This window comes from Gigantopelta aegis, chromosome 4, assembly GCF_016097555.1.
Source record: "Gigantopelta aegis isolate Gae_Host chromosome 4, Gae_host_genome, whole genome shotgun sequence".
NCBI lineage: Eukaryota > Metazoa > Mollusca > Gastropoda > Neomphalida > Peltospiridae > Gigantopelta > Gigantopelta aegis.
Window position 1 is genome coordinate 61,942,021 of NC_054702.1, and position 12,188 is coordinate 61,954,208.

The 12,188-nt window shown below is 37.9% G+C and overlaps 1 protein-coding gene across 1 annotated transcript in view; it reads right to left on the minus strand.

Moving 5' to 3' along the window:
- The window catches only part of LOC121370876 (ATP-binding cassette sub-family G member 5-like), a 15,509-nt gene extending 3,355 nt beyond the window's left edge, over positions 1-12,154 (minus strand). The window contains exons 1-9 of the mRNA XM_041496390.1: positions 11,982-12,154; positions 10,255-10,527; positions 9,475-9,707; positions 8,503-8,635; positions 6,291-6,560; positions 4,858-5,071; positions 4,150-4,349; positions 1,406-1,544; positions 665-850 (exon numbers count right to left, since the gene is read on the minus strand). Coding sequence (XP_041352324.1) covers positions 665-850; positions 1,406-1,544; positions 4,150-4,349; positions 4,858-5,071; positions 6,291-6,560; positions 8,503-8,635; positions 9,475-9,707; positions 10,255-10,507 — 1,628 coding nt within the window. The 5' untranslated portion in view covers positions 10,508-10,527; positions 11,982-12,154. The remainder of the gene's footprint in view (positions 1-664; positions 851-1,405; positions 1,545-4,149; positions 4,350-4,857; positions 5,072-6,290; positions 6,561-8,502; positions 8,636-9,474; positions 9,708-10,254; positions 10,528-11,981) is intronic.
- Positions 12,155-12,188: the final 34 nt, after the last annotated feature.

A 12,188-nucleotide genomic window follows, 5' to 3' on the forward strand; every position in this document is an offset into this window, starting at 1 on the left:
TAAGTCATTTCAAATTTTGTTTATGTCTTCAGACATCAATAATCTTTAGCAGTATTGCTTTAGCATGAACACACGTGCCCTGGGACTTTATTGGCCAATCTTTGTTAGTTTCCTCGATATACCAATAAATGCGATAATGCATACATAATAGTTTTGTATTATTTTAACTGACATGTTTATGTCATCGAGAAGTAAGGATCAAAGCTCAGAAACGTCAGTCGATAATGTTTGGGATGAAAAGGATTCAGTTAGTCATTATACGCTTTAATGTTCACCTATAAAATGCATTACTATCCACGTGGTGTACAATAAACTGTTACTCTAATTTAATATTGAATTATTTCAAGCTATCCTCGTCATATGCCATAACAATATATGTGCCATGACAGTTTTTAACATTCGTCTGTTTCTTGTTCAAATGATGTAAAAAGCGTTAAAGACAAAACAACACTGGCGTAGCCAGGATTTTATATTGTGTGTGTGTGCGGGGGTGGGGGTGGGGTGGGGGGGGGCACGCTATGTATGTATGTATGATTTTATCAAATTTAATACAGTAAAAAACATTAAAAAACGGTTTGATGGGGGAGGCATTCTGCTGTCATATATTGACGTGTGTATTACCGCGACCTTCTGCTAGAGACGTGAAGTAAGTAAAAGGGCGTACCTGAGGAAACCCGTTGACAGGAGAATGGCTGCTGTGAAGAAGAGAGAAATCATGTTGTTGGCTAACTGAGGGTTCAAGAAGAGTCCCATCGTGGCAATGATGATGAGTTCCCCCGAGTAACTCAGGATGAACACGTTAGCCAAATACATGGCGAATCGGTCAACACTTGGGTACATACCACATATCCTGAAGCAAAACAGACCAAATATTTTGAAATAACATGAAGATTACTCCTGATAGAGCCACATCATTATGCTTTAGAGCGATGGGAGGGGGACGTGGAGGAATTATCAATACATTCATTTTCGTCGAGTCTTTTTCTGTTGTAATAGATCATATAATGGTGAAATTTTAACCATATTTGATTGGAAATATATATATATATATATATATATATATATATATATATATATATATATATATATATATATATATATATATATATATATTATAACTTTCGTCAATTTACCTGGTTTATTATAATTTATTAGAATTAACGTAACTAGCCCATTGCGTATTATACAATTCCTTGGTGCAATTTTTTTTTATAGTAAACCGGAAATAAATACAATATTTCAAAATTACAATTAGTTAACAATCCGTAGATTCATTTAATTTTTTATGAATGTTGATATAAGTGAAATATGTAAACAAGTTACGTAAATGGTATCAATTTGTATTGTGTTAGACGTATTATTGCATTATAAAAACGTGAAATGTTCTCTAAGCTGCTGTATCTACCAATATATGGTTGATCCGAAGATGGTGCTGGCCACCATGACGAAAGGCATGCAGTGGATGGCGTATGCCAAGATGAACGAAGCCGCGGAGTACAACCCGTCCCGGCATTCTCTGTAGTACACTTCTCGGATAGGAGGAACTGCAATAAACATTTAAGTACTAGAATGTAGGCTATTATTTGAAATTAGCACATGGGTGTGGCGATGAGAGGCAACCCAAACTTTTAGTATTAATTGCACTTAAATATCGTCATATGCACTGGCGTAGGAGAGGTGGGGGATGGGCAGCAACTCACTATTGGGGGGCAACCTACACCATGTATGTATGTATGTATGATTTTGTTAAATTTAATACAGTAAAAAGAAGATTCGATGAGGGGATGGCCCCCGTGCACCCCCACATTATTCTGTCACTCTTCTGCGATTCCGTCTTCTCGGCTGTCGACCTCTACCACATATGTCTCCTACGATCTTGGTTTATTTTTACTTTATTTTGCCGCTCGTCTTCGATTCCATCAACTCAGATTTTGCACCCATCCGTATCTTCTGCAAATCACAATGTTTGCCTACACCACGGTCTACGACAGTATAATATTAGATTCACTATAAGTTGGCAAGAATAGATATACTAGGTCGCACCATGTGTCTAACAATGTTACAGACGACCACTATATGTTGGCAAGAATAGATATACTAGGTCGCACCATGTGTCTAACAATGTTACAGGCGACCACTATAAGTTGGCAAGAATAGATATACTAGGTCGCACCATGTGTCTAACAATGTTACAGGCGACCACTATGAGTTGGCAAGAATAGATATACTAGGTGGTGCCACCATGTGTCTAACAATGTTACAGGCGACCACAGCACTCTTTTTCTGTTTAAGTAGACACACTAAGTCCTCAGTAAACTGAAGGAAATAGCAGATGTGTGGCAGGTATCACAAACGAAAAACATCTATCGTGGATAAAGAGACAAGAACTCGGATGTGAAGATGGAGACGAAAAAACGTTAATGGACCTAAAAGAGAAGGCGCAAGAGGAGATGGTGGTCATGGTGCAAGGTGGTGACTATAATAATGAATTTGTTTTAAACGCTGGTTTCTGGGATTTGCAACCACATACAATTATAATATATATATATATATATATATATATATATTTGTGAAATGTACCTAACTTCACCACAACCTAAGGACACCTATAAAAATTAATTAAAATCTGTCTTCAGGTGCAGTGCTATGTCTGTCTGCTTTTCGATCTGACGTGTTTGCACTGGGTCTAAACTGAAGATAACGAACACGCGATAGTTAATCTTACCACACATTAACAGTCTACTCGCCGAGAGTCGGGCCGCGCTCAGTGAATAATGTGCAATCACAGTGAACTACTTAAACGAACATATAATCGGAAATTGCAAACCTAGGCCAGATGTACCCACTTTTTTTAGTTCATTGTGATCGATGTTTGTTGCTAGCTTAATTACTATTGCAGGAAATGGTGATCTTTATTATTCTATTTTTTCCTTTCTTATTTGTTCTTTCTTATGCTAGCTCCGTTGTTCAACCAGTAATGCTGTCGTAACTAAATGTAATATATCGATGCTAAGTAACTGAAAATAAGGTCAGTCTGCTTCAGTAAATGTAATGTTTAAACAATGTACGATCAAATAAAAACAGATTTACATCAGTCGGTGATCCTTAAATGTTTAAAAGACCACATACAGGGCCATACCTAGTCTACAGTAAGGGGGTGGCAGTGTAATGGTGATGGCACTTCTAAACTAGAAAGGGTATGTTGTTGCATTCTTCATATGTGCAACTGTCCCCTCCCAACCTCGCTGGTTACGACCCTGACACATAATAATATAGGAAAAGGCGGCCAAATAGATGTAACGCTCTTACCCTTAATATCACTATGATCCATGTCAATTATAGCCTATCAGAAATGCCAATTAGTTGCAAGAAATTAAATGTTTGTTTTGTTTAACAACACTACTAGAGCATATTGCTTAATTAACCATCACCTACTGAACACATAATTGCCATTCAAACAATTAGTCTTCATAGGAGACCTGCTACATTTTCCACTAAGGGATCTTTTATATACACTTTCCCGCAGACGGAACAACACATACCACGGCGTTTGATAACCCAGGGAAACCCAATGGGCCCGGTGAGACGGTTCGATCCTACGACCTAGGTACCTTAAGCGAGTAATCTACCGACTGAAGTGAATCCAGCCCTTTCTTCACCTAGAATGTCTTTCTCTAGAATGAATAAAGGAATGTTTAAAGGAACATTCCCGAGTTTGCTGCAATTTTTAAGATGTTATTGACTAACAGAGACTTTTTAACGACTGTAACTACATATCAAATATATTTTTCTGCATAAAATATTAGCGGCTGTATATTAAACATGCTTCTGATTGTTCTAATATTTGTACTAGGTTAAATTTCATTCTATTTCCTGAACAAAAACATTTTCGCACGGAAATTATTGAAGACAAAATCCAGTTTGGGATTCTTAGAAATATTAAGACGACCAGAAACACATCGAATATACAGACACGGATATTCTAAACAAAAAAAATATATTTAATATGTAAGTTTAATCGTAGAAATATTTTACTAGTCGGAAACATCTGCATGAATGCATCAAACTCAGGAATGTCCCTTTAACAACACATCCCTGCACGAAAAATACATAGACTATTGGGTGTCTACAGCATCGCTGAATACTTACACAGTGCCACCGCATTGACAATGGCGATGTACGGAGGCGCGCTCACACTCTGGTAGAGTAAACCAGTTCGATCCTGGACGCTCTCTTGGTTGTGTTCCAGCTTCCCCAGGAAGATGACGACGAACACGACGTAGAACGGCAGCGTCAGGAAGCGAGATATGAAGTTGCTGCGATCACGATACAGGTTTACAAACATCCGACTGGTAAAAAATAAAACAAAATCATTGGGTGCTGTGTATTTAACTGACACATATGCAGTGTGGTCTATCACTTGTTTTCTTGACAGCTGTTTGTAAACTAAATGGACACTTAAAATGTTAAATTACACACCGAGAAACTGTCCGTGAGTTCAAATCCTACAGGTGCACGCACTGTTATTTTGTCATTTAACGGGTTTTTTTAATAAAAAAAAAATTTATTATTCATATAAATTAGTCATATTTAGCAGTTTAATACATGTATTTATTATTTTATTTTCATTACTCGCAGTTAAGGCTATGGCGACTGACCTGGATGAGAATCGTTCCACAAAATCATGGTAGGCAACTGTATGTAGGTAATTGCACGTATAGTTCTACATTTGTTTTTGTTGTTGTTCTGTTTTGTTGTTGGGGTTTTGGTGTGTGCTAGGGTTTTATTTATTTATTTACAGTGTAAATTGTTTTAATGTTATGCGAGTTAGTTTGGGTGAGTGAAAACCGAAAGTACCTGATAATTGTGTTCATTATTCGAGGCCACCCCGGCCCCTTTGATGGCTGTGGTTTACGTCTGGATTTCACAACAGACGCCATACTGTCAGAACACTTCTGCTGAATCTCGCGGTGTATATCAGAATTGGCGTACGACTCAACCAGCCCATACACTCTGTTAGAAGTCTCTTCTTCACGCTTCGCATCCCTGCGATCCACACTAGCTACATCAACTGAGGTTAAAATAATGAGAAATTCTGAATTTTCAAGCATTGTAGATGTGCAGAATGATTATAGCATGATGCAAGAGGATTGACATTCCAAAACGCATCTAAATATTTGAAAATAGGACCGTGTCCAGCCTAAAACAACTAGTAGGCTAAACAAAATTATCATAACAGAAATTAATAATGATCTGTAAAAAAACAACCAATAACAAAATATCTGCCTTTGTATTTTATAAATCATACCACTGTTATAAATTATTAACTTCTTAACTTTGATTTGTTGTTTCTTATGGTCACTTCTGCTAGAAAATTAAGATAACTGAAGTTTTTACAAGCTTATAACAAAATTACCCATCAAAACTTTTTCTCTTGTAACAGGTCCTAAGAACAATAAGTAAGTCTCAAGTGTATATACTGAACTCCACGTAAAACGCAGCACCAAATTTCAGTTGTTATTGGTATCGCATGTGTGAGGTTACTATCAAAACACACAATAATCCTAAACCTTGTAATTTTTTTATTTTATTATTATATAGCGCCAGTCAGAAATTCAGTATACATCCAGTTATATAAAATCAGTTAAATGTATTAATATATGTTCTCATATCCATACAACTACAGATCCGGGGCAATTTCACAAAACATCTTAAATTTACGTCTGCCACTAGCAGTTATACCAGGCATACATTTACAAGTGTTTGATATCTATTTCGCGAAGAAAATTACATCATTACGTAAAATAGAACATTTTAAGGACAAAATAAAACAAAATATGTGTACTTTAAACTATATTTGTTATACTGTTAAAGGAAGACTACACTCAAACATGAGCCTTATGTGTTGGAAAGATGCATACCCGGACCACCAACATATATTGACGCTTTACGAAATGAAAAACGCGTAATTTTAGAATTAATAAAAAGACGTGATTATTCCTGCTAACTTGGGGCAGCCATTTTGTTTCCTTTTCGTTGCGTCCGGTACTATAGCTCGGGGCGACGTGACGTCAGCTCCGACCAACTCCTGTATGCACAGTGTAAACAAAAGCAGTAATTTACAAGGCGCTTCGCTTTAACCAACCGGACTTGTAAAACAACATAAATGATTTGTGGTTTAGTCGCACATTTACATTTACGTGCAAAACTAGGCTTACGATGTTTTGTGAAATTTGGCCCGGAGTGATGCCTTTTCTGTGGAGATGAGTATATTCAACGACACAACTCACTGTATCTGTCCATGGGGTTTGAGTATATGGGACACGGGTAGCCAATCCCTGTGAAGTACGGCACGAGTTGATCGGCCGGCCCTGCATACACCAGGTCCCCTCTCGATAAAATAGCCACTTGATCAAACAGCTTGAAAATGTCCGAACGAGGCTGGTGTATTGTCAAAATAACAATTCTGCCCCTGTGGGCTAGGTCAGCGAGGTTCGAGACCAGATATCTTGCAGTGAAGCTATCCAAACCGGACGTGGGTTCATCCAGTAGAAGAATCTCTGAAATATGACATCATTGGTTTCAAAACAATTTATCTCGGACTGAAGACGAAAAAACACAACATTTCGTCGTAGTCAATGATCATTCAGTCTTGTATTATGCACACGTCTGTACATCCCATCTACTTACTTTGGTCCTTTTTTTTAATTATTGAAACATATTCTATTGCTTTTTAAAGAACAAATGGATTAGGTACAAGTTACACAACTTACTAGGCCTTCTCCAAAATACATACATATTAGAAAGAAAGAAATGTTTTATTTAACGACGCACTCAACACATTTTATTTACGATTATATGGCGTCAGACATATGTTTAAGGACCACACAGATTTTGAGAGGAAACCCGCTGTCGCCACTACATGGGCTACTCTTTCCGATTAGCAGCAAGGGATCTTTTATTTGCGCTTCCCACAGGCAGGATAGCACAAACCATGGCCTTTGTTAAACCAGTTATGGATCACTGGTCGGTGCAAGTGGTTTACACCTACCCATTGAGCCTTGCGGAGCACTCACTCAGGGTTTGGAGTCGGTATCTGGATTAAAAATCCCATGCCTCGACTGGGATCCGAACCCAGTACCTACCAACCTGTAGACCGATGGCCTAACCACTACGCCACCGAGGCCGGTCACATACATATTACGACAGTAATATAGTTTTGCAATTTAAATATGAACAGAAATAAATATTATTGAAAAAAGAAAGAATAAAGGAAACAGAAAAAAAGAGACGCAATAAAGTTTTCTATGTGTTCGATAATTAGACAGCAGGTTTGGTAAAAGAAAACACAAAAACGCAGACAAGGCATCGCAATGATTACGTAATGACTACACAAATAATAATAATAGCAATAAAATAAATAAATAGTAAAAAAATTAAAGATCCATACTTTATTTACTAATTAAGGGAAACATTTTGTTTCATTTATATACTTATGTACATGAAAAAAAATATTTCTTTATTGTCTTCTTTGCTTTGAGTATTTTTACCATTTAAAACTAGTTGTAAATCCATTGGCTGAAATCTTTGCAATGAATTCTAGAGAGTGCGTCTTTGCCTTTCATATAAAATGCATTCACAGAAAAAATGATAATTGTTTTCAAAATTATGGTCCTTTGGTTAATTTGGTATTGCCCTATCTTGTATAAGGTCTGTACAAACACTATTTTTCTCTTGCTCCCTAATTTTTTCACTCGGATATGGGTAAATGAACATAAATGTGCTTTTAGGCGGAATACGGTTATAATCTTTAAAAAAGATATCAAAGTACTGCAGTTATTGAATGACAACTAACGTCTGAAAGTCATGTTCATATTTAGTAAGACGATAATCGACGTTTAAACCAGAGCAATGAAAGCTACTCAATCATAGTTGGCTTTGTGCGCCTTTCGGTTGACGTAACTGCCTTGATAACACAAGTCAGATTGTTTATTTGTTTTGTTTAATGACACTACTAGAGTATCGGCTATTGGATGTCAAACAATTGGTAATTTTTACATGTAGTCTTAGAGAGGAAACACCACCACATTTTTCCCATTAGTAGCATGTGACCTTTTATATGCGCCATCTCACAGACAGGATAGCACATACCACGGCCTTTGATATATCAATCGTGGTGCACTGGTTGGAACTGGACATACAGATTCTTATTTAATCAATATAATATATTGATTAAATCAGAATATGTACGTCCAAAACAATTATTACAAATATGCCGCTCGAGAGCAAGATGAAAACAAGTTATTTTGATGGGAAATATTGTTTCCACTCGATCCCATGATATGTAGAAGGCTATTCTCTAGTCTTTGATACATTTATTAATTAATATATTTATTTATTTAAACCTTTTAGAATTGAATTTATAAAGGAATCCCAAGCCAACTCTTTGCCGTAAACTGATTCTTTATAGTTTCCGATTTTGAAAAACAACAGAACGCATACCAGGATCTTGTAGTAATTGAATAGCTATGGTCACTCGCCGCTTCTCTCCCCCTGAAATACCACGAATCACAGCGCCGCCTATTCTGCTTTCTGCGACATGGTGGAGACCCATTTCGTTTATCACACGTTGTACCTGAGAATACAGAAGACAATATAATCACAATGTTAATTTGTATTAAAAACATAATGACATTAATTTTGTATTTACATAACTGAAATGTATCTTATTATGTATAATATTATGTTATACAGTTTAGATGGGGTGTGGTGGCCGTACACTGTGCTTCACCAAAACATACACGGCCATCGTGTATATAGCCACTTCTGCGTTAAGTGACAAAGGTGGCGACGTCCATTGCCGTTGAATTTATGGAATGCATGTTTGCTCGCAATAGAATAAAACGGACTTGCGTTATGTACTTTAGATTATAGATATTAGATTTTACGGCCTGGTATGTTCCAGGAATGATCATCTAAATATATTTCCTTTACCCGAACAACCACAGATTAAAAATAAATAAATTTATTTTAATTGCACTTGAGGTGCGTTCTTTTTTTGGCGTTGCAGCCAGAACATTAAATGCGTGGTATGTGCTATCATGTCTGCAAGATCATGTATATAATAGACATCTTGCTGTTAACCCACACCTGCCAATTCCCACGCGTTTCGCGTTAGATTCGCGCATTTCGATCTGTGCATTCTGATGCAAGCTTCTTTAAATTATCGGAACCCAAAATAACTTATTCTTCAGAAAACAACCTAATAAACCTGTAACAAGCAGACAGACGTCGAATTCTTTTTTCTTTCTTCTCAAAACCATTAATTCTGGATAGACAGTTTGCATAGCCGATATGTGTACCCAGGGCAACGTGCTTCACCTTAACTGGACATAAGCTTGAGAATAAATTGACATGAATGAATGGATGAAGGCTAGAGAATGAATAAGGTATTATTCTGTGGTCTGTCCACACCTTGCCTTCCACCTGAGATTTGCTGTAGTGATTGGGCAGTTTGAGGTAGGCGGTGTACCGCAGCGTCTCCCGGACAGTCAGGTTGGGCAGGAGGCGGTCAGCCTGCATCACGTAACTGGAGGCCAGCTTCATCATCGCCTTTGTACAGACCCGTCGCTTGAACACCAGGTCCCCGCTCACCTTACCCTCGGTCCGGAATGACAGCACGTCCAGCAGGGACGTCTTACCAGAACCTGAAATGTGCACGTCAGTATGAAGTCTCAGGTTTAGCATCTAGTTTCAGTTTTAACATCTGGTCTCAGTTTTAACATCTGGTCTCAGTTTTAACATCTAGGCTTAGTTTTAACATCTGGTCTCAGTTTTAACATCTAGTCTTAGTTTTAACATCTAGTCTCAGTTTTGACACCTGGTCTCAGTTTTAACATCTAGTCTTAGTTTTAAAATCCAAACTAAGTTTTAACATCTAGTCTCAATCTAACGCGTGATATCAGTTTCATTACATAGTCTCAATTTTAACATCATGTTTCAGTTCTTCAGTCTAACGTCTAGTACCTGGAATCAGTTTAACTGTGTTTTCGTATAATAATTAGTATTCGTTTTGTATTCATGCAAATACCTTTGGCGCCCAATAGCTGATATTTAGCTACATGGTGAGTTATTGAAAATATCCAATGTTTGAAAATTTTGAAACAGCATGTTTTGTGTAATTTCTGTCTGTCTGTCATTCTGTCGCCAACTATCAATCTCTATTGGGCTTACATATTCTGAAAACAAATTTACCAGAGCTTCCTGCTACAGCTGTCAGTTGACCACTCTCTATGGACATTGTTACATTGTTGAGGACTGTTTTCCGCCGAACCTTCCTAAAGCAAGCCCCCTTCCACCAGGGACCTCTTCGCTCGTTTATTACATACTTAAGGTTTCTGATCGTCAGTGTCGTAAAATTGGCAGTATCGGCGTCAACATCCTCAACAAGTGGCGTGACATCTTTCTTCAGAAGATGGGAAGCTTCGTACAGAGTCGTGAAATCCATCACTTGCGTTCCAGCTCAGGCTGTAAAATAATCAACACGACGGAATTTTTAACATATTCAGAAAACCCCAGATGGAAGGATGAATAAATGTTTTATTTAATGACGGCACTTATATGGTTAAGTCCCACACAGATAAGGAGAGAGGAAGCCCTCTATCGTCACGTTACGGGCTACTCTTTTTTATTAGCAGTAAAGGATAATTTAAATTCACCATCTCGCCGAAACCAAGGTAATTGTTACACCAGTTGTGGAGCACTGGCTGGAACGAAAAATAGCCAATTTGCCCACAGACGGGGATCGATCTTAGACCAGCCACACATCAGATGAGCGCTTTACCACTGCGCTTAGGGCTACACCCTGCTTTTAACATATTCGGAGTCATATTTTTGAACAAAAACTGCAAATCATAGACAGAAGCGCTGGCCTAATGTTGTGTGGAGGTATATTTCGATTATAGGTTCAAATCCCCATGTTGGACCCGTTATATTTTTCTCGTCACAACCAGTGCCCCACTACTGGTATATCAAAGGTATTGGTATGTTAAAGGTATTTGACGTCCTATTTGTGGGAAGCGTATATAAATGACCCCTTGTTGCTAGCGGAAACATATAGATGGATTCCTCTTAGAATTAACAATCGGTTTTATAGTCAGTAGCTGATAATTCATTCACCAATATGCTTTATTGGTGACGTTAAATAAACAGACTTATGTCATTGTGCAAGGCAACATACCACATAGCCCATTGTAGAAGCATTTACTAACATGAAGCATCAAGAAAACAATGATTGTGTTGTTCAGATCTTTTTTCGGTGGAACACTGCAAGTTCAAGGAAAGAGGTTTTTGTTTAACGACACCACTAATGCAAATTGATATATTAATCATCGGTTAACGGATGTCAAACATTTGGTAATTTTGACATAGTCTTAAACCCGCTAAATTTTTCTATTAGTAGCAAGGAATCTGTTATATGCACTATCCCACAGACAGGATAGCACATACCACAGCCTTTGAGATGTCAATCGCGGTGTACTGGCTACAACGAGAAATAGCCCAATAGGACCGCCGACGGGGGTCGATTTTAAACCGACAGCGCATCTAGCGAGCGCTTTACCGCTGGACTACGTACCGCCCCACAAGTTCAAGAAAGACAACTAGTGTTAACCAAACAACCATCAGCAGTTACGCGCCCCTATCTACTGAGAACTTGGACACGCCTGTCATGCGTGAAACTTGTGACTTTATCAGTCTTCAGAGACATAGAGAGAGAACGATAAAGAAAGAAAAACAGACAAACGATCGACAAAGCGAGCATACTGGCAGACAGACAAATAGACTTTGAGACACACAGAGAAAGCGAACGAAAACGATACACTGACAGTATATATGCTATAAAATAATATATGTACCCTTATACCTTGTTTTCATAATGTGCATTATATGCAAGAGATACAGATAAATATGCGTAAAAATACCTGTTGGTCTAGACTTCATCTGCCATATAACATAGCCTCCATATACACGACAAACACCTCTATAAACACCCGCAATCGCTGACCGCCTGTAGTTGATAAAGCTACTCATTGAACTGTGCGCTCAAACCACTCAAAACAGCTATGACTGGCAGGTTCTGTTTAACATACCTCTCTGTTTGCGGCACATGTTTATCTGTCATGTCACGG